Here is a 23,779-nt window from a genome sequence, read left to right as displayed (position 1 = left end):
CTCACAGCATGTTGTGCTGAGATTAGCATCCTTTCTGTTTGCAGTCCCATTGACATTTATGCTACCCCTATTTAACCTCAGGTTATTTTAATGTGTTTCTCTGATGTAACCAAAACCAGCAGAGAGAGATATTGATGTTTTATCTCTCTGCTACACAATCATACACTTTCAGAAATGTGCCATTAATCCCTAGTAACTAGGGCTGTGACGGTTGCCATGACAACTGTCACCGCGGTGGTTGATTGCCACCGGCAGTAATGCATGTGACGTCACACACTCTATAACAAACATAAACTACAACGTTTTTTTATACAAGTGCAATAATAGTAACAGTTGCAATACAATTCAGTATTTATAGCATATACCATTTAGCTGTAAATTGTTTTAGTTAAACTGTTAATTCACAAAATTCACAAATTACTTTCAAACGCCATACATGAAATTTCCTTTACACCGTCCCGGAAGCTAGAGGAGTTGCGCGGCACGACAAAATGCAATAGAACACAATACATTATAATCAGTGATGCTGTCTACACTGGATGCAGTGCGGTACGACAAATCCCGACAGTAAACTGATGCCTCGTTTTATTTATGACGTCCTGACTCGTTAAGTGTTAAATGTGCGAGCGTTTCATATTTCAAGAGCCGTTTCTATTTATTTAGAGTTGCTATTTGTTATTTAGAGTTGCTATTTGTGAGAGGAGTCCAGCGAAGACCCGCTTTGTGCCGGTGGAATAATGAGGCAAGATACCTGGCCACGGTTGCTTAAAATGCATTTGTGCAACAAGCACACCATCTGAACACGTGTTCAGTGCGGCTGGAAACATCGTAACACCAATGAGGTCCTCCCTTGCAATCATCGGATACAAAATTCACTTTACAAGTAAATGTGTGTTGGAAGTGTGTGTACACATCCATCCTATAATGATAAAAATCTATTTTTTTTAAATCCCTATAAATAATATCCCCTTTCTCAAATCAGGCTGTTCTGAGAATATTTATCGCTCCCACGATACTTGATTGACACTAGTGTCTCAGACCCGCCCTGAGTGAGCTGTCATCCGTCCGCCATTGTGTCGACTCAGGTGCAGGGGAAGACCAGATGTCTCCGATTAAGCGATTGAGGCGTTTTGTTGTTGGATGTAATAATGAATATAGCAGTCGTCATTTACTCCCGACATCTGAGCCGCTGAAGACGCAGAGGATTAACGTTACTTTAGTTTTGAAGGGAATGCGACGATCCCCGATCTGCCTAAATGTGTCTGTTTGTGCGAATCTTTCGTGAACCAGCTTCATCTACAGAAGAAGTGAGTATAAGGGTTTTTTATGAATCTTTGCAAATCGCCTTTCCTAATAATGTGCTAGTTAGCCAGTTTCGTGGCTAAAGTAAACAGTACTGCTCGTCACTCCACGGCAGAAAGGGGCGGGGTCAGCCAGAGCTCATTAGCATTTAAAGCAACATGGACTAAAATGGCTTGCTGAAAACAGAGCTGATTTTGACAGGGTAAAACAGGTGCTTTTAACACTACCATTGAGAAATTTTAACCAAAGTATGTTGTAGACTTTTCATTAAGACCCTAAAGAATCATATCAACTTGTGGAAAATGGGCATCTGATGACCCCTTTAAACCGGACAATATCAACATGTTTGTTTTTCTGTTAAAGAATTTTAAATCTAACATTATATAAAAGCCAAGGTAGGCATAAGCATTAGTGTTTACGTCCTAATTGTTATCAGGCCAACGCAGATTTTCCAGCTTGTGATTTGAAGTTGACGAATTATTTAGGCTAATTTCTTATTTAATTGTATTATTTCTTTGATAGTCTAGTGTTTTGCAGGCTGAGTGTTGCAGTGTTCACTGACAGAATAAACGCGTACGTTTGTTAATAGATGTTTGAGCTGCGCCCGCAACCGTGGTGGTAAAAATCTGCCACCGTCACAGCCCTAACAAGATTTCAGTTTGAGAAATTCTTTTTAATCTGTATTAGATTATAATTATAAGATTAGAAAGGGTAATTATTGAATGCATATTTAGTGTTAATGAGTGGTTAGTGTGTATGTATGTGTGATTTTAAAAAGTGGCTTGGGGGCTTTGAAACAGACCATTGGAGTTCAATACAGTAACAATTGGGTTGACGACAATTTTATTTGAAGTTTTCTTTTTTTATTTTTACCTTTTTTATTTTTTGTCTGTCACACAAACCAAATTGTGTGGATAGAGTTGCTCGCTAAAGTTAAATACTTGGGATTAGGGGTTGGTTCAGACAATATTTAAGCAATATTGAAAGGTGATTCTTGGAAAAAAAAAAAAAAAAAGACCTGTTGTTGTGATCATTTCTGGGATGTTGTGTCTAGTATTGTGGCAAACAATATAAATCAAAACCCTTAAAGGGACACATGACTCAGATTCAAAAACAGTAAGGATTATATTGTTGCTTACCACATGTATCCGGCTGTATTTGGTGTCTGCAGTCTTACCTGCTATGCAGTGATGTTCCTTTGAGTTTGTACGCTTAAGGCTGCATGTAAAGCAACACTTGTCGTCTTTTAGCCTTTGGATGCATCTCATGAAATTTGAGGACACAGTTCATTCAAAAAGAAAAAAAAATTTTCTTGAATAAATAAAATGAATCTTTTTTACAACAATAAATAAATACATAAATTGTTCCTTCAATGCAAAGAAAAGTTTTATTTTCAATATGTACTCGTTTACTTTTATTCTAATTACTCGTTCCCACAGAGCTTTAATTTAGTTAAATTGCTGGAGTACCTTTTGCTTAAATGCAAACTTATAATTAGAATTTAGAATAATCTTTTCTTTTCTTTTTTTCTCTATTAAGAGTATCTGTTTGAGTAAAGCTAATCTGATCGCAGTATGTTATTCATACATCATCCTTTGTGAATAGTGATAATTTGGCTTTTGAGAGTTTTTTGTAATTCTTATCAATTAAAATCAATGTATAACTACTGGTAACATTAATACATTAAAGGAATGTTCTGGGTTCAGTACAAGTTGAGCTCAATCAATATCATATGTAGCATAATGTTATCACAAATTTTTTTTTCAGTTGCTGCTTTTATATAAAAATAAATAAATGAATAAATAATAAATAAATAATCAAGGCAAAATTCTGTGTCATAGTGAGACCCACAATTTAAGTAAATGGGGCCAATCACTTGAAATACTGTTTTAATAGTATAGCCTCAAGATGCAAACAATATGCATGTAAACAATATTATTTCAGTGTGCAACATTATATCCAATTTTACAGATTTACAGCATAACACCAAAAATCCTAAAATAACTGTAAAATTGACAAGCATCTTTACAGTTCAAATAATTTATTAATAAATTTCAAACTTTTAACCAAAAAAGTTAAAATAATTTGTGTAGTAGACATTGTGTAATAGTTAAAAACATAAACAACACTAGTCACATAGTCAAATGCGACCCTGGACCACAAAACCAGTCATAAGGGTCTAAATTTATTCAAAGCTGAATAAATAAGCTGTCCATGTATGATGCATGGTTTGTTATGATAGGACAATATTTGGCCGAGGTGCAACTATTTGAAAATCTGGAATCTGAGGGTTCAAAAAAAAAAATCATCAAAATATTGAGAAAATCGCCTTTGCAATGCATACCACTACTCAAAAATTAAGTTTTGATATATTTAAGGTAGGAGATTTACAAAATATCTTCATGGAACATGATCTTTACTTAATATCCTAATGATTTTTGGCATAAAAGAAAAATCAATAATTTTGACCCATACAATGTCTTTTTGGCTATTGCTATAAAGCGAGTTAAGAATGTCAAGTATGTTGGATGATTTTTATTTTAATTTAGCTTGTGGCAATTCATTCTGGGTTTGCATACTTTGTGAATGCTTGCGATAGTGGCTTAGAATTAGAATTTTAAATGAGATGTCTTAGAAAGTAGCACCATTTTTCTCCCTAACTTCTATATGTATGTTGCATATCTCACTGTAAATGATCCATGTATGCATTTTGTTTTGTAAACATTCAAAATGACTTTTCTTTGGTGACATATACCGGACGGTCCAATCAATTAGTCTGCTTAAATTAACCCTTCCCTCATTTTTGAGTGAAATCCCACAACAAAATACAGAAAAAACATGTAATTTGTGAAATATTATTGCAATTTAAAATACGTTTTCTATTATAACATACTTTAAAATATAATTTATTCCTGTGAAGAAAAAAAAAAAAGTATCCCAGGTTTAAAAAAAAATTAAAATCAAGCAGCACAACAGTTTCAACGCTGATAATAAATGAATGATTTCTGAAGGATCATGTGACACTGAAGACTAATGGCTGATGGAAATTCAGCATTGCATCATAGAAATAAATTACATTTTAAAATATATTAAAACAGGAAACCAATGTTAAAAACTGCAATAATATTTCACAGTATTACTGCGTTTGTCTGTATTTTTTATCAAATAAATACAGCCTTGATGAGCATAAGAGAATACAGTAAAAAAAGTATCCCAAAGTTTTGAATGGCAGTTAACGTCACACAAAAGAAAATATCTGTCTCTATTTCTGTTTAATTTGCAACTTCTAGCTAAGCAGCTCACAATGTTTGTAACAGAGATATAGATACAGATACAGAGTATTATGCCAGCCTTCAAATATTTAAGGCTAGACCTCTTGAAAAGTCACAGCAGGCTTGTGAACCATTTTGTGTAATCTCATAGTAAGTTTTGCATCCACAGTTGGTGTAGTTCCTTTGCTCAAATGCCAGTAGATGTTCCACAAACAAGTGTCATCTGGGAATTTTCTTAAAGGTCCAGTCCTAGCACCCCTAAACCAAAAAGCAATGCCAACCAGCACACTGTTGGCACACGCCATCCACAGAAGATTGACACTGGCATAAGCTGGCACCACGAAGCCCAGGAAGGCGCACACCAAACACATTAGCAGGTAGGGTATCCAGTTCAAAGCGAAACCTAGAGTCAGACTCACAAAGAGAGGAGGGGAACTTTCTTGACTTTCAGAATTTCCACCTTCCCCTTCCTGGTTGTAAGGAAAGTTTTGATCTTTCTCTGGAGCGAATGCCAGTTTATTGGCTCTTCGGATCCAACCAATCGTCTTCTTAAAATAAAACAGAAGTATGAGACCCACTGCAATAGATATCTGCATACTAAATTGAAACACTACAGTAGATCCCTGAACACGGCACACCAGGATTCTGGCGTTGTCTTTGTAAATCTCCATCGGTTGCGTGTCCGTGTAGTTGTAGGTGTAACAGCATGCAAATGCCCAAAGAAGCACAACCACGGTGCAGTAACATACAGCCCTGCGCCGAGAGCTTGAGCTAACGTCTAGGTGTGGGTAGCTGGCGTAGTCAAGCGCCCCAGCGATGAGTATGGGCAGAGGAAGCAGGGCGTAGACGGCCGATCCATGCGCCAGGATGAAGCACATGGAGGTGGATGTGGGTAGGTGTTCTTTGAAGAGCCACGCGCCGGTGACCGCACAAACCAGCAGCACGTCTGCCACGTACATAGAGACGCTGCAGAGCCCCAGCAGGGACTTGAGAATGCTGTGCCTCCAGAAAGACAGGACAAGCGTGTTCAGAGCTACTTTGGAGCACAGAATGAGCAGGTACTGCAGGGTCTCGTCATGGGGAAAGTTCTCATTGACCCCCGGTGACCAAATGACGGCCATCATGATCGCTGATGTTTCGTGCTGGGTCAACATTTGGTCTCAGTTTAGCCTGAAAACAAAAGATTGGTCAGAGCTGATAAAATACGCCTCCCTCTGTCTAACAGTGACACTAAGAATGATACATTTTTGAATGTAAAATGCATCATACACTCTCAGAAATAAAGGTACAAAAGCTGTCACTGGGGCGGTACTTTTTCAAAAGGTGCATGTTTGTACCTAAAGGGTCCATTTTGGTACCTTAAAGGTACATATTAGTACTTAAAGTGTACATATTTGAACCTAATAGGTACAAAAGTGAACCTTTTGAAAAGGTACCACCACAGTGACAGCTTTTGTACCTTTATTTCTGAGAGTGTATGCACAAAAAGTTAGACAGCGTTAGTGTTACTTTGGTTGATAAAGGTGTGTTGTAGTGAGCAGACATGGAGTAGGGTGTGTTTATGGTGAGCACCATTAGGTTTCGATGAGAGAATTATATTTTTGGCACTCTATGGTTTGAAATAAGCAATAAGAAATATTTTTTTGTTATTGTGGCTAGTGCTGTCAAACGATTAATCTCATCCATGTTTACAGGATGTGTGTGTACTGTGTATATTTAAGTATATAGAAATACACACACATACAGTATATATTTTGAAAATATTTATATGTATATATTTATATTAATGTAGTTTATATTGTATATAAATATATTTAATATATAAACATAACATTTTTCTTAAATATATACATAATAATATAATATAATAATTGTATATAATTTACAGCATAAAATACATCAGTAGTACCGTTTTTTTTTTTTGTAGCTTTTATTTATTTTGAAAAAGGTGGTTGCTAGCAAGTCACTAAATGTGACTCCAGAAGTTGTAAGGGACATTAAACATCACATCGAACAGAAAAACCTTGTCTACTTACTAGTTTCACAGCCTCGTTGTGTTATAATCGCTTTCTTGCAAACGGTTCAGGTGAAATGTTTTTATTTTAAATAAAGGCTAAACGAGGTTTAATGTTGGTGACGTTAATGACCTTTAACTGCGGTGAACTAAGGTTATAGCCTACGTTTAGCTTTTTATTACTTCTGGCGGTTGTATTCGTGTTTCAAAATACAAGTTATGTTCATTTGTCCATCAACCTTATCATTATGAACAAAATGTGAAGGAATCATTAACTTTTGCTGTTCACAGATATTATTATCTAGCTTTCTGCAATAATCCAAAAGACAATGGTAACCTATTAGTATCCTATTGTTTTTTTGTCGAGGGAATTTAAACAAATTTAAATGCAATATATCAGTTATCCTGGCTAATGTGTGTGCACAAAACTATAATAATAATCAGGTTTTTTTTGGTTGTTTTATCTAGACTACCAAAACTGGACACATTGTTGGCAGGAGATTTCAGCTCAACTATGTAATCTCCTTGTTCATAGACCACAGTTCTGTCAAAACTAGTACCATACCTCAGCTCACACTAATTATATCTAGACACATGGGATATCTAGAATTAGATCTAGATCCCTGTTTAGTCATTGTGAATATCAAACTAATTTCTAATCATCCTGCGATCAGTGACACTGATCTCAACATCTAGGCATAAAAACAGTTTTTTCCCCCATGCCATCTCCAGCTTAAATAGCTAACACGTGGATCATTACCTGTGTTCTGTAATTCATTCTGTAATTCATTCTCCATCTTTAATTATTGCCTCCCTCTCAATTATAATGTAAATACACATACATATGTTTATCTATACAGCTGTATATAGAGTAAATAATGCACAAATCTGTACATAAATCTACTGTTCCAGATTCATACTTATTATTATTAGGATTATTATCCATTGTTAAGTCTTACTATTTAAATGTTTTTTTCTGTTCTCATGTCACATGTGTATTTATGTATGTATGTATGTATGTATGTACCAGGAGCACCTTAAAACCACAACAAATTCCTCGTGTGTTTGCGCACACCTGGCGAATAAAGCTAATTCTGATTCTGATTCTGTTATACCAATTACAAATCATATCGTCCTGATGCTTAAATACTTTGCTTTTTTTCAATGGAAGTATTTGTTAAACATTCATCGACCAAGGTAACAAAAGCCCAGGATTGCCCTCAGTTAAATGGGAAGCATTTAAGAGAAGAAATAATATCCAAGAGTTCCCACATTAAGTGGCCAGACTTAGATGAAATTAGATGCTGCTACACTGACCCTGATATCCTCACCCAATTCACACAAACAACGATTAAACACTATATAATATTTTAAGCACCAAACATGGAAAATTCTTCTCTTGATTTTCATATACCTGGCCAAAATTATGTTATACAGCATTAAACAATTTTTTTACTCTAATATTTTTCTTATCTATGTTGGAGCAAGTATATCGGTTGTTTTGTCCTCACTAGTTTTATTATTGCTATTATATTTGTTTTGTGTAAAATAACATAAAATATTCCAGCTATGTGAAGTACTTTATGTGCATCTCATTAGTTGTATTGCTAACACTTTATAATAACATTCATTAATATTATTTGTTATATATGTGCAGGTCATTTGCCGAAAAACAATCAAATGGTTACAAAATGTGATTGAAATTTGATTCATATACTTGATTCTAAATGATTAACTGCTGTTTCTTAATGCCACCTGTAACTGAAAAAATTTAAACATTTTATATTAACCACAAATATTACCAAATTAGATTTCCGATTAGCTTAATATTAAGTCTCAGTTTTCCTGTGCTTTTTTATTGCATTGTAAAATTAACGTCCCTGTAGCTCAAACAACATAAATGTAGAGATGTAGTATAAATGTAAATGTAAACTAACATAGTCTTTACCAAAAAATAAAACGTAAAACGTAACCTGTACTCCTAGTCAAATGTTGAAGTAGCGCCCTGCTGATGAGTGATACGAACTGGTCTCTTGTACAAACCTGATGAGCAGGTTTTGTGGTCTGCCACTTTAGTTGCATTCATTGCTAGTCACAAATGTAGTTGAGCAGAGGTGCTGCTTTAAAAGAAACTCACAATAACCTTGCTTGATGCAATATTTGTTTCTTTTAAGCTTTCCAAATTGGTCTATCCCAGGCACAGAAAGATGTTCACATGACAGCAATATAATAAAAACCAATGAGATACCTTGTGAAATTGTAGACATTGTAATCCTGACACACATGAGCTCCATCGGTGTGGTGATTGTCTGAAACGGAGTCGTTTCTGGTGAGGAAATGCACATTTCTGTCAGAGCACATTCTTGAAACCACACCTATTTACCTGTAAATACATTCTTCTCCTGGACAATAAAAGGCGGTCCTGACTTCTGTGGACTCTGCCCATGTTGATCCTCTTTTTGAAACCAGACAGAATGTATTGCAAGTTGTGTTGCCTTTTTTTGCCTCACTTGTGTCTGCTTTTTCCATTTACATGAGGATTAACATCGAGTGATTGTTTTTTATGCTTTTCTTGTTTATGCTCTAAATCATAAAATAACACCCGCTTTTTAGATAATTAGAGTGTGTGATTCAACTAGTAACACAACTCGTAACGCGACTTGATGTCTTTGTATTTCTGTTCAGAGTCCCTGCAGCTGTGGGTGGAGACCGCAGAATATTATGACGTATCATATCTCAACGGTTTTTAAAGCTATGTTCCATCATGGTATATTAGTACTAATCCTGAAGCATATAGAGTTTCATAGATCAATTGAATTTTTGGAAAATAACACGCATGGCCACTTTGCGAGGCAGAGTTACACCTTCGGTGTGTGTTCATTTCCAAGATTTCAGTGATTGTCTGCAGTTCCATGTGGATAAGAGTGTGTGTGTGTGTGTGTGTGTGTACGTGTACCTTACCTGCGTCTGTCCAGCTCTCGGTTGGCACTAAACTCATTACTGAGAAATGAAAGTCAGGCAGTGCGTACACTTCTGTGAGGTGTGTATGTGTGTGTGTGTGTAGGGGAGACAGTAAGACTTCTTTTTTGTATGGAAGTATGTAAGCAACTATTGCATTTAAATAGTTCGTACGCATTAATGAAGGTATTTGATTGTTTATTTTTTTTAATGCTGAACAATACAAAACCTTGTGGTCTTTATGCATTTAACTTTTTATTTGTTTTTATGCATAAATGTTTACATATGATCAGTGAATCAAATATTTGCTCTATTTATACGAAAGCTTATGTTCTTTGACATTTTGGTAAAAAATCTACTTTTTGGTGACTGAACTTGTGTGTGTGTGTGCAATTAACAACTGTACTATAAATAGACATTTTAAATTTCAATAACATTATAATGTTTTGTCTTTATTCCCAATATTTATCTTTAATATTAATATTTAATATCTTTCTTTAAAGTCAAAAATCAAATACACTTCCCCCTTTTCATCATTTTTAATCAAACGTCCTTGATATGCAAGTTTCTACATCCTTTCAAAACAATCTTTAAATCTCTCCAAGACATGTTTGACATTAAAACAAAAAGTAGATTTAAGTTTTGCCAACATTTCTCCAAACTACAGCTCACCACTGCTTCTAGTTGGTTTAGAGAGATTTTTTTCTCCAAATTGCCCACAAGTGAGTCAAATATAAACAGTTTTAGAGTTTGATCTAGTCGTGGTGTGATGCTTGGGAAAATTATAAACATATAGCTTTAGAGCATCTGCCAGCTTGCTTTTTATTAGTTTTTTGTTCATTTTGATGTTTTTCATTGCAATAACATGCACCAATGAATCATGTACAATACCAGCAATAATCTGTTTTAAAAGCAAACAGAGTTCAAATTTTGCCTAATAGATGATGAAATGTGTGAAAAGATCAGAATCCTGTAGATTTCCATCGGAGAGATCCAGATAGTTTTTAGAGACCCAAATATAGAAACGTGGGGAGAGGAGTTGATATTTTGACTTGGGCCCTAGCAACCATCCAGAACTCCCTACCAACCGCATGGCAGCACCCTGGCAACCACCCACAACAAAAGCATCAGGGTGGTCCTTCATTTTGCAAGAACCACTCAGATTTCCTACAAATCTCTCTTGATTCTCAGCTTCAGTGTTCAGAATTATCTTTATATGAACTGCCCATTCTTCACGGATGGATTTACTTTTTAATAACTATAGGTGTTGGTTAACAGTCCATGCACACGTATTTCTTTGCTTCTGTGAGTTAGATGCTCTCCAAATGACCAAGACTAATCAATTAGTCAGTTACCATTGACCTTTTTTAGTTTAAAATCTATCCTGGTTTTTGAAAGTTGTACCTGTTACCGTTCCTGATTCAGCGCCTTTGCGATGAAACCCCTCTTCCTTGTGATAAAACTGCATAGGAGAAAACACCATAACATCAGAAGAATTCTCGGGCTTGACTATCACAAACGTCCTCAGAACAGAGAAGTGCTGCAGTAACGCGGCAGTGGATTCATCCATTAGTCCAAACAAGCAGCTCTTTTACGACACGACGGTCAGCCTAACTCACGCGGGGCTGTGACAGCTCCAACTCGCACGCTTCATTTCTCATGTGTGCTCATGTAGGTCAACAACAACCTGCATTCATTCATTCCACAAGCACACAAGAGATCATCCATCCGTGGTTAATGCCTCACATCCTTAGATTGAAATTCTGTGTTTTTATTTGTTTGCTTATTTGCATTTAGTTTTACAGATGCCTATAAAGCTCATCCTGTTTGTCACTGCAGCACAGAATGCAACAAATTTGTCTCGGCCAATGCAATTTTTCCTCTTTGTTTGTAAACTGCTTTTGTTTAATTTTTACATTTATTTTTAATTTTTTCCAGGAAGTGGGCAGAATGAAGATAGAGCTTTTTGCAGACATTGTTCCAAAGACTGCGGAAAATGTTCGGTGAGATGATGGTTTGCAATCCTTTCATGCATAAAACCCAGAATACGCTCTGAACCTCCCCCCCCCCCCTCTCTCTCTGTGTGTGTGCAGGGATGTACTGATGCACCCCAAGTAGGGATGGGCAATACCACTTATTTTGTTTTCGAAACGATAGATACCAAGGCCAGTATCGTGGATATCGATACCGATACAATACTTCTAAACTGAACTTTTAAATTATGAAATTTCTTAATTTATTAAATTACTAAGAGTAAAATGGGTAATGATACCCACTTACCTTTATATTTGAAACGAATTTTAACATTCAATACGCCTTAATTGCAACTTATTAGGTTATATTTTTGTTTATACATGGTTAAAATATGTTTACTGTAGCGGTAACCATGGAAATCTACAAATACTATAGTCGAACTACAGTCACTTTAGTAAAACCATGTCTCATTTTCATAAGGGACTGCCAGTGATAGGCTGTTGCATGCTTTAAATTCAAGCTTTTTATTCTGACAGTGTATGATTTATATTAACATAACAGAACAGAATAGAACATGATCAATATGAACTTTTAACATTCAATTTAAATAAATGTAATTGCAAAAACTATGTAGGCTACAATTTCACAAAACTAAACAAAAGCGTGAAATAAAATAAAACAAAAACATGAATTGTTCATTTAAAAAAACAGCACCATTGGGCATACATACACTGATACTAGTCACTAAAAATGTAATATATTTGTTGAAATCTGGAAGCCAAAGAATACCTTTTTATTTATTAAAATATTTATTTTTCCTTTATTCATTAAAAAGCATTATATCATTATCATATGCAGCAGTCACAAGTCATTATATTTGAAGTCTATTTATTGAAACATTTTATTTTCATTAAACAACATACAATTTAATGCAATAATTTAGTTTACTCGCAAAAGCTGTTTATTCAGAGTTAGTGTTGCAAATATCGTCGTCAACGAACCTTTATCACGTGACGAAAACGAGACGAGACGCAGCGTAAATGGTGGTCATGTGACGATGACTATAATTAAATGTATAATGCAATATTGTTGACGAATAAAAACGAGACTAAATGTGGTTTACAAAATAAAAACTATGAAAATGTCTCTTCATTTTCATTGACCAAAATGAGACGAAACAAAATGTTATAACGTTATTTCGTCTCGTTTAGTCGCGTTATTATTATTATTTTGCAGTATTTCTGTTTCCTGTGTCTCATTTCAGTGGCTGCATCAGGTCGCACTGCGCAGATGCAGGCGACGTCACTTCCTCAAGCCCCACTCGCGGCATTATTTAGAAGACGACAAACAATTTATATGTGTGAACTTCAGTTCTAACATGTTTGGTTGGTAAAATAAATGTAAATTCAAATCAGAGCGTCTTCCGTTTTTGGAATGGATGTATTCTTAAGTCTACAATAGGTAACAATAATATAATAAGATAACCTTGTTTGAAATGGGTTTGGCTAAAATAAAATTTTGGTTTTGTCTATACTACTAGGTACTTGTACTATATTGACTGGGTTAAATAGAATTGCATTACTAAAAAGAGACTAAAATACAATTTTCATTGACTAAAACTAGACGAAAATAGTCATGGATAATTCCGTCTAAAATAAGACTAAAATGCTCAGACATTTAGTTGACTGAAACTTGACTAGACTACAAAGAGTATGAACGTGACTAAAACTAATAAAAACTAAAATGACAGCTTCACACAAAGACTAGACTAAAACTAAAATTAAAACAGGCCGCCAAAAACAACACTATTCAGAGTGTCTGGTCTCCTTCTCTGCGTTGCAGCCATAGCATTTGCCGTTTATGCTTTTTTGGCTAAAGGTTGCAGGTTTCATAGATTTGTATACAGTGGGTACGGAAAGTATTCAGACCCCCTTAAATTTTTCACTCTTTGTTATATTGCAGCCATTTGCTAAAATCATTTAAGTTAATTTTTTTCCTCATTAATGTACACACAGCACCCCATATTGACAGAAAAACAGAATTGTTGACACTCATATATTTAACTCAGGTGCTGTCCATTTCTTCTGATCATCCTTGAGATGGTTCTACACCTTCATTTGAGTCCAGCTGTGTTTGATTATACTGATTGGACTTGATTAGGAAAGCCACACACCTGTCTATATAAGACCTTACAGCTCACAGTGCATGTCAGAGCAAATGAGAATCATGAGGTCAAAGGAACTGCCTGAAGAGCTCAGAGACAGAATTGTGGCAAGGCACAGATCTGGCCAAGGTTACAAAAACATTTCTGCTGCACTTAAGGTTCCTAAGAGCACAGTGGCCTCCATAATCCTTAAATGGAAGACGTTTGGGACGACCAGAACCCTTCCTAGAGCTGGCCGTCCGGCCAAACTGAGCTATCGGGGGAGAAGAGCCTTGGTGAGAGAGGTAAAGAAGAACCCAAAGATCACTGTGGCTGAGCTCCAGAGATGCAGTCGGGAGATGGGAGAAAGTTGTAGAAAGTCAACCATCACTGCAGCCCTCCACCAGTCGGGGCTTTATGGCAGAGTGGCCCGACGGAAGCCTCTCCTCAGTGCAAGACACATGAAAGCCCGCATGGAGTTTGCTAAAAAAACACATGAAGAACTCCAGGATGGTAAGAAATAAGATTCTCTGGTCTGATGAGACCAAGATAGAACTTTTTGGCCTTAATTCTAAGCGGTATGTGTGGAGAAAACCAGGCACTGCTCATCACCTGTCCAATACAGTCCCAACAGTGAAGCATGGTGGTGGCAGCATCATGCTGTGGGGGTGTTTTTCAGCTGCAGGGACAGGACGACTGGTTGCAATCGAGGGAAAGATGAATGCGGCCAAGTACAGGGATATCCTGGACGAAAACCTTCTCCAGAGTGCTCAGGACCTCAGACTGGGCCGAAGGTTTACCTTCCAACAAGACAATGACCCTAAGCACACAGCTAAAATAACGAAGGAGTGGCTTCACAACAACTCCGTGACTGTTCTCGAATGGTCCATCCAGAGCCCTGACTTAAACCCAATTGAGCATCTCTGGAGAGACCTAAAAATGGCTGTCCACCAACGTTTACCATCCAACCTGACAGAACTGGAGAGGATCTGCAAGGAGGAATGGCAGAGGATCCCCAAATCCAGGTGTGAAAAACTTGTTGCATCTTTCCCAAAAAGACTCATGGCTGTATTAGATCAAAAGGTTGCTTCTACTAAATACTGAGCAAAGGGTCTGAATACTTAGGACCATGTGATATTTCAGTTTTTCTTTTTTTAATAAATCTGCAAAAATGTCAACAATTCTGTGTTTTTCTGTCAATATGGGTTGCTGTGTGTACATTAATGAAGAAAAAAATGAACTTAAATGATTTTAGCGAATGGCTGCAATATAACAAAGAGTGAAAAATGTAAGGGGGTCTGAATACTTTCCGTACCCACTGTATACCCATGGCAGGTTTGCCTTCAGCGCTGCTTTGTTTACAGCAGTAACCAAGGAAACGCTGTAGCTCCACCTGTTTGATGCAGATGTAGTATATTTTCACAAAACTAAAGTCAGATCATTCTGTTTTTTGTTTCAAATTTCAAAATTATACAGTCTAATCTAAATTAAAAAACTGCTCATGCTGCATGTATGCAGCATCTTTGTTTGGACCGTGATTAAAATACAGTGGTTGCCTCTAATTTTAAATGGAAAGAGCACAAGCAAAGCCTTAGTTTGTTTATGTGAAGAGATCTCTTTTATTTGTGTTATTTGCTTATTTGGTTTGGGGTTTGTTTAAAATTTTCAATTTAGTTTAGTTATTTGACATTTTTCAATTTCATAAGGAAATGTGTAGCATTATGTCCAAGCAATAATAAAAGGACACCTTTTCATTTATAATTTGTATTAAATATTAGTTTGTTAAAAAAAAAAAAAGAGAAAATCGGTATCGTGAATGCACGTCCTGATATTGCCAAGTGCGACGTGTTCCTGGGTCAACATATTTTGTTGACCCTGGAACAACATTTTAATCCAAAAATATAATCTTAACCATATTCCTACACCTAAACCTAACCTTACCCATGAGTAATCCCTAAAATCAGAGGAACTGATAGATGAATTACACTGATGTACAGGCACCAAACACTGATTGTAATCCTAAACTTCACAAAAATTATAAACTGGTTCTTGAAGTCTGATTGGTTAATCACAATGTTGTTCCAGGGTCAACAAAGATGTTGACCCGGGAACACTTTGCACTTGGCAATATCAGGACATGCATCGTAAATCGTACCACATCATAAGTTGAGTGAATCATTACATCTCTAGCGTGCGTTATGCAAAATGTGTTCACTACTTGCATGCTAATCTATTGTCTCTTCTAAATGTCTAGATTTTGGTGGAATTGCTTGCAGGCATCATAACAGAGATGTAAATCTGTGTGTTTTTTTTCCTGTGTCTTTCAGGCAGTTCTGTACTGGTGAATTCAAGTAAGTCAGATTTGAGCAAATTTATGGGATAGTTCACCCAAAAATGAAAATTTGCAGTTAATTGGCTCACCCTCAGTCCATCCAAGATATAGGTGACTTTTTTTTTCTTCTTCATTAAAACAGTAAAGAAGACTTTTAACTGAAACACTGGTCCTTGGTGATTCATAAAACTAGAGTTAAAAAAAAGCATACAGGCAACACAAAATGAATACCTGTGGCTTCTGACGATATACTGAGGTCTTGTGAAGTGAAATTAGTCTGTGCAAGGAGCTGAACAATATTTACAGCATTGTTACCTGTAATCCAAAACCGCAGGCAAACAGTGAAGTCAGATTATTTTCCACAAACTGGTTCTTTTGGGCAGTTTGTTTCAATGAACTGGTTCAAATGACCGATTTAGTCTGAAAGTGAGTTTTGATTTGAATAACATGTAAATTTGTGCTGCTTGAGCCATTGTTTCACATTGTTCAGTCTGATTTGGTTAGCTGGTTCATATAGTTCACTAAAAAGAACGATTCGTGCGTGACTGTTTGCCCACGGCTCTGGATTACAGGTAACAATGGTGCAAGATTATGTCGCTTCATAAGACCTCAATAGGAGCCACAGGTATTCATTTTGTGTTGCCTGTATGCTTTTTTGATTTCCAAAGTGCTTGCATTTTATCACCAGGGACCATGTTTCAGCTAAAAATCATCTTTACAGTTCTACTGAAGAAAAGTCACCTACCTCTTGAATGGGTAAATTAACAGCAAATTTAGATTTTTGGGTGAACTATGCCTTTAATAAAGGGCTGTGCTGCTTCAAACATATGAATAGTTGAACCTATTGCACCACATACTCAAATTACATTTAATGAGTTTTTGTGACTGATGCTTTTAAGGATGTTGAGATCCTTCTGTAAGAAACATGAATACTGGATAAGGTTACAGATTAAACACAGCTTGTATTTCATGGAAGCATGTTGTGTGCACAGCTCTTTCTTCCTGGTCATGCTTTTATTTGCATATACCTTGTTTATGTGCTGCGTTTATTCACTGTAGGAAGGACGGTGTTCCTGTAGGCTATAAAGGCTGCACATTTCATCGGTGAGACACTTTAGTCAGTATTGTTCACTGTTATATTGTATAGCAATGATTACTTGTGTTGGCTTAATCAAGCTATTGCTGTTGCTCTTAATTAGACTTAGAGGTTTGTTCAAATCCATAATTCTAAGTATAAAACTTCTGTCTTTTATGTTTGTCCATCAGACAGGCGTTGTAGGTTTTTCATTAATCAAACGTTCGATGCAAATACACCCTGAACCTTTGCAAGTGCACTATGATATTGTCTATACAAATGATGGCTTTCACTGCAACGTTACACTGCACTGAAGTTGGTTCGAAGGCTTTATGTATATTTATAGTGACCAATAAAAATGTTGTATATCACAATCTAATACTATAATTCACAATTGCATATTTACAGAAATGCATGTCTAGTGTAAGAGGTTATTACAAAATATTTGTTTAAAAAAAAAAAACAATAGAAGCTTGACTTTTATTAAACGTGTGCCGTTTTCTTTTGGCAGGGTGATAAAGGACTTCATGATTCAGGGTGGTGATTTTGTCAATGTAAGTTTTGCTTTGTGATTCAGACAATAGAGCTGAATTGATTTTCCAGGTGTATGGCTTTTGACATGTTTCAGAACATTGTGTGCAAACAATTTGTTGGTATATTGACTACTATGCATGATATCCATCTTTTTAAACAAGGATGTGCCCTTATAAATGGGCAAATAGGGCAAACAAGAATGTGCCCTTATATTTGCAGTCATCAGCTTTTGTACTACTTTGATTAATTTACAGTAATAATTTTCCCTTTCAGAGTCAGAGAAATTAGTTCAGTGCAGTGCCTTATCCAGTCTTGAAGCTTCAAACTGTTTTTGCCATTGGACATTTTTAAATGTTAAAATTAATTCCAGCAGTCAATTTGATGCTTGTTTCTGGGGCGCTCAACTTTTTCAAACCCATCTTTTGTTATCAGACGCCAATAAACAACTAGAAGGACAAATACAAATACTGAAATAAGGCCAACACAGAAGTAACTAAAACATAGGACAAACACCCAATCCTGTTCTTGAAGCCCTCAAAACCACACATTTTGGATGCCTTCTATGCTTGACAAGCTTGTCTGTGTTCTTGGAGTCTCCACTAATGAAGTCGGGTCAGGTGTGTTTGATTAGGGAGATATGCAAACTGTGCAGTAGGGGTGGGTGGATCGATCCAAATATCGATAGTATTGATACCAACGTTGGTATCGGTATCGGATCGATACTTTAGGTTAATTTTCTCTCCTCTACACTTAATATATTGCTTAATACATTCAACAAAGAATAGATATGTCTGTGTGTTTATATACTGCTCTTTCCAAGCAAGCAGCAAAACGAGTTGTTTTGTACAGTTAAAAATTGCTGGAAGCAGATGAGACTCATTAAAATTACAGAATTTGGCCTTTTTATACAGTATTACTGTCTTCAACCATTAAGCCACGTTGTTTTTTTTTTCTTTATAAAAGTTTTCTATCAGAGGAAAACACTTAACATGCATGCACTTTGCGTTCATATCCTGGGCTGCTTGCCTGCATATAATTTGCATCATCAGTATACTGAGTTGGCCTTTTATGGAACGAATTTTGTGCCAATATTCATCAAACAAATCCAGAGTTTCGCAAATAAACACAATCTGCTTTGCAAAGAAAAACTCGACTTGCAAACAAACGCAAAGTGATTTGCAAATACAAAACTCTATTTGAGAGAAAATGCTGTGAAACTGTGAGACTCATTTGCCTTTTTATGAGGAAACTTGGCTTGATTTTCTCACACGCGTGCGGGGAGATTTTCTCACACGTGCAATTGAGCAACTTTCTTTTCCGAAAACAGCAGATGGTGCTGTCGGTCAATTTACGCTATTCTCCCGAGACCTTTTCAGACCAGTATGAGTGGGGAACAGGTGAGTTTCTGTCTTACTATCTCTATAATTAACCATTTAGATGTTTTCAAAAAGCGACCCTACTACAGTGTCAGTGAAATTCACAACAAGTGCTGTAAAACTGTTAACATGATTGATTAGTTCAAAAATCAGGAGTGACATGGCTAAACATTTAACTAGGCAGTCTTTCCCTATAAAAACTGATCCATTCTCCGTAACTCTTATCCTCTGTTGGAACTCGGGATATAGAATATATAACATTCAAAACAATGCAGGGGTATAACAATATATCGTGTCACAATATATTGTAATACAAAAATGCAAATGTATAATGGATAGCAACAATATTGTGTACCACAAATGAAAGCTTAGACAATTTAATTTAGTATCAGATATAGTAATATCACCCAAGAGGTCATTAATTATTAATAAAAAAATGAAAACAAATCACATTATTTACATTTACATTTAGTCATTTTGCAGACGCTTTTATCCAAAGCGACTTACAATTGGGGAATACATAAAGCGATTCATCTTGAAGAGGCAATCCGACAAACAAAGTGCCTGTAATACCAAGTCTCAGGCATTGTTTAAATAAGTACAAGCTAGCAAGGGAAGGAATAAATAAAGAGAGTTGTTTTTGTTTTTGTTTAAGTCAATTAGTGTCGAAATATGAGTTTTCAGCTGTTGCTTGAAGATTGCCAGGGATCCAGCACTCCGGATAGGGGTGGGAAGATCATTCCACCAGCTAGGAATGGTGAACGAGAATGTTCTGGAGAGTGATTTTGAGCCTCTTTGTGATGGTACCACGAGGAGTCGCTCACTAGCAGATCTCAGACTTCTGGAGGGGATGTAGATTCTTAATAGTGAGTGCATGTAGGCGGGTGCTGAGCCTGTGGTTGTTCTATAAGCAAGCATCAGTGTCTTGAACTTGATGCGAGCTGCAACTGGTAGCCAATGCAATGAGATAAAGAGAGGTGTAACATGGGCTCTTTTGGGTTCGTTGAAGACCAGTCGTGCCACTGCATTCTGAATCATTTGTAGAGGTTTGACTGTGTTTGATGGAAGTCCAGCCAGAAGAGCATTGCAGTAGTCCAGCCTAGAAATGACAAGGGCCAAGAACCAAAACTTCCTCTGTGCCAGAATGGAGAAAAAAAAACCTTGGGAGAAACCAGGCTCAGTCGGGGGGCCAGTTCTCCTCTGACCAGACGAAACCCGCAGTTCAAAAGTTTATATTTCTATTTTAATTTTGTTGCAATTTCTAACAATAGTAGTATTATGTAGTTAGGTATTTTATTATATTTTAGTTATTTTGTTATATTTTAGTTTTATTGTATTCAATCGAGGTTTTCACTGGGGATATATCTCTGGGGCTCATCTGGGTGTCCTGGTCTCCGCTGACGATCAGGGCTGTAGACATCATCTCTTGGTGCTGATCCACCATCTGACCGGATACAGACTGAGAAACAGAATAGGAAAGAAACAGACAAATATTAGCGTAGATGCCATTCTACTTACGATGTAACGAGTACATCGCGTGTTATGGGGAGTGTTCCCGGTTCCGGTTGATCTAATTAATGCAGCCTAACAATCCTTTAATGGATTTGAATAATAGAAGCGTATTAGTATATTATGTGTAAGCCAGGCTAAAGAGATGGGTCTTTAATATAGATTTAAACTGACAGAGTGTGTCTGCCTCCCAAACAGTGTTAGGTAGACTGTTCCAGAGTTTGGGTGCTAAATAGGAAAAGGATCTGCCGCCCGCAGTCGATTTTGATATTCTAGATATTATCAAACGGCCGGAGTTTTGAGAACGCAGCGGACGTGGAGGACTATAGCGTGATAAGAGCTCGCTCAAGTACTGAGGAGCTAAACCATTCAGGGCTTTATAAGTAATTAACAAGATTTTAAAATCTATCCGATGTTTGATAGGGAGCCAGTGCAGTGTTGACAGAACCGGGCTAATATGTTCATATTTCCTGGTTCTAGTAAGGACTCTAGATGCTGCATTTTGGACCAACTGTAGTTTGTTGATCAAGCGTGCAGAACAACCACCCAATAAAGCATTACAATAGTCTAATCTTGAGGTCATAAACGCATGAATTAACATTTCTGCATTTGACGTTGAGAGCATTGGTCGCAATTTAGATATGCTTTTGAGATGAAAAAATGCAGTTTTACAGATGCTAGAAACATGGTTTTCAAATGAAAGATTGCTATCAAACAGCACACCTAGGTTCCTGACTGATGAAGAAGAATTGACAGAACATTATCTAACACTTGACGGCTGCTCTAAGTTATTACATGTGGTGTTTTCAGAGAAAGATGAGAGCAGAGACTGATACCTACTCAGGTCCGACGGATTGTTTGATTTGCGCCATTTTCTCTCTGCCGCTCTGAGATTAGTCCGATGTTCACGAAGAACATCAGATAACCAGGGGTTAGAAGGGGCAGCCCGTGCTGACCTAGAGGAGAGAGGACAAATGTCGTCTAGACAAGAAGTTAAGGTAGAGCATAAAGTTTCAGTAGCTGCGTTTACATCCAGAGATGAGAAATGGGTAGGTGAGGGAAGAGAGGAGGATACTACAGAGGAAAGATGGGAAGGAGAAAGGGAGCGTAGGTTTCGTCTAAAAGTAACCGGTAGGGGGGTTGGTGACACACGGGTAGCAAAATGTAGTGTAAATGTAATGATGAAATGGTCCGAGATATGTAGCGGTTGTACCAGAATGTTATCTGCAGTACAATTGCGTGTGTAAATTAAATCAAGTTGGTTGCCTGATTTGTGCGTGCTAGTAGTGGTAAGGCGATTGAGATCAAATGAAGCTAGGAGTGAGTGGAAGTCTGTAGCATAAGGCTTGTCTAGGTGAATGTTGAAATCACCAAAGACTAAGAGTGGAGTGCCATCCTCCACGAAAGAGAACAACAACCCGTCCAGCTCCTCTAGGAAGGTGGCTAGAATTTGGCCAGGGGGACGGTAGATTACCACAATCTGGAGTTTTATCGGCGCTGATACAGATTCAAATGAGTTGTAATTGCATAGGGTAGAGCGGGTTGAGTATTTCCAATTGTTTGAAATGAGCAGGCCAGTGCCCCCACCCCGGCCAACTTGACGCAAAGTGTGAGAGAAAGAGAAATTAGTAGAGAGAGCAGCTGGGGTTGCTGAGTCTTCTGGACGAATCCAGGTCTCGGTCAAGCCCAAGATGCTGAGCGTGGATTTTAAAGAAAAGGCAGAAATGAAGTCAGCTTTGTTGACGGCTGACTGACAATTCCAGAGACCCACAGAGAAAGCCAGAGGTGTAGTGGAAGATGTGGAGATAGGGCATAGGTTAGCAGGATTACGTTGCCGTCTGCGTGTGATGTTAGAGCGTGGCTGAGAGAGAACCGGAATGTTTTGGAGACACATGATAGAGGTAGAAGGAAAGAGGATAGGAGAGCAGAGTGTGAGGGGAAGGAAAAAAAGATACTTAAGTGTGTAGCTCGGTGTCGTTGCTCGGCTGAACACGACTGCTGAATGCACAGACCTCAAACAAATACACAGTCTAGACTGAAAAAAATTTAGTACAATATCTTAAACTTTTTTTTGTTTAAATGATTAAATAATTTCGTATTTTTTAGCTAAGCAAAATGATTAATATTTCTCTTCTGGTGTCCCTCTTGTCCTGTGAATTGGGGAGAAGGAACAAGTTCATGCTGATGTAATACTAAATTCAGCATTTTAATAAACAGTGGTTTAATAAACAGCATGCTACACGGGTGAAGACACACTCTGGACAGCGAGGACTCTTCTCGGAGTGACTCAGATGACGAACGTTTGGATTTTAAAGAGCCACTAATTCCTGACGGTAGCCTTTTATTCTTAACATCATGAGTTAAAATGTTGCTCGGCCTTATATAAAAAGCTACATAATTTTAGTTGGATTTTTCCAAACAGGCTATTGTCAGACTAAAATCTGCTGGTATATTGGTTGAAATATGGAATATCTCCTTACAGGCCACTTTTAGTTTTACATGTTGTACAAGGCATGTATATTACTGTACTATATATATATATATATATATATATATATATATATATATATAAACATAAATATGATAATAAACTATGATATCCCTTATGAAAATTAAAGTTGGTTTTACTATAGTAAGTGTGGTAATCATGTTTTTTTGCAGGTTACCATTTCAATATAGGCAGCTTTACTACAAATACCATGGTATTTATTTAGTAAAACCATGGTTAATTTTCGTAAGGGATATTAATGTTTAGATTATATTTTGGTACATTTACATAGCTGAATCACAATAAAGTTCACCTGAACTTTAGTTTATTAAATGATTATAGTAGCCTATTTGTATAATTAGTTTAGCCTACTCCTTTCAGTACACTATCTATGTGTAGTTTTATACTTGTTTAAACTTTTACTGCAGAGGTAGCCTACAACATTTCTCTTCACTGGAGGCTATGTCTATAGCAGAAAGACAATAAATCTTACTTGACCTTGTACATTAAAGTAAATTAACTAATGATCACAACAAACAAGGACAGGAACAGGAACTCCAAATAAGGGCACGAGAGGAGGGGAAACACAAGACTTGGAGACAAAGTCTGACAGACCTAATGTAAAAAATAAAATTCAAAATGCTTTCATTTTTGGTACACTATATTGTCGCAATCCACTACACATTTGCATTTTAGTATTACAATATATTGTGACACGATATATTGTTATACCCCTGCATTGTTTTGAATGTTATATATTCTATATCCCGAGTTCCAACAGAGGATAAGAGTTACGGAGAAT

The 23,779-nt window shown here is 36.7% G+C and overlaps 2 protein-coding genes across 6 annotated transcripts in view; one reads left to right on the top strand and one right to left on the bottom strand.

Annotated features, from left to right (window-relative positions):
* Nucleotides 1–23,779, top strand: part of ppih (peptidylprolyl isomerase H (cyclophilin H)) — a 32,270-nt gene that overhangs the window by 3,171 nt on the left and 5,320 nt on the right. For 2 of the 3 annotated variants that reach the window (XM_058785239.1, XM_058785237.1), the window contains exons 2-5: nt 11,485–11,549; nt 15,991–16,014; nt 17,055–17,099; nt 17,582–17,624. In XM_058785239.1, coding sequence (XP_058641222.1) covers nt 11,497–11,549; nt 15,991–16,014; nt 17,055–17,099; nt 17,582–17,624 — 165 coding nt within the window. In that variant the 5' untranslated portion in view covers nt 11,485–11,496. Of the gene's footprint in view, nt 1–11,484; nt 11,550–15,917; nt 16,015–17,054; nt 17,100–17,581; nt 17,625–23,779 lie in introns of those variants that run through there. The other variant, XM_058785238.1, reaches the window with a different exon arrangement.
* si:dkeyp-100a1.6 (probable G-protein coupled receptor 160) lies at nt 1,024–9,649 on the bottom strand. Of its 3 annotated transcripts, XM_058785234.1 has the most exons (3): nt 9,550–9,649; nt 8,837–8,914; nt 1,024–5,744 (listed from the first exon to the last, which is right to left on the bottom strand). In XM_058785234.1, the coding sequence occupies exon 3, from the start codon at nt 5,726–5,728 to the stop codon at nt 4,670–4,672; it is 1,059 nt and encodes a 352-aa protein (XP_058641217.1). In that variant the 5' UTR covers nt 5,729–5,744; nt 8,837–8,914; nt 9,550–9,649; the 3' UTR covers nt 1,024–4,669. The 3 variants fall into 3 exon arrangements, with proteins under 3 accessions (XP_058641217.1, XP_058641218.1, XP_058641219.1); XM_058785235.1 differs by lacking the exons at nt 8,837–8,914; nt 9,550–9,649 and adding an exon at nt 7,349–8,802; XM_058785236.1 differs by lacking the exons at nt 8,837–8,914; nt 9,550–9,649 and adding an exon at nt 8,391–8,802.

Source organism: Onychostoma macrolepis, chromosome 08 (assembly GCF_012432095.1).
Source record: "Onychostoma macrolepis isolate SWU-2019 chromosome 08, ASM1243209v1, whole genome shotgun sequence".
In the NCBI taxonomy this organism is placed as follows: domain Eukaryota; kingdom Metazoa; phylum Chordata; class Actinopteri; order Cypriniformes; family Cyprinidae; genus Onychostoma; species Onychostoma macrolepis.
The sequence above is the reverse complement of the archived record's forward strand: the minus strand, read 5'-3'. Positions and strand labels throughout refer to the sequence as shown.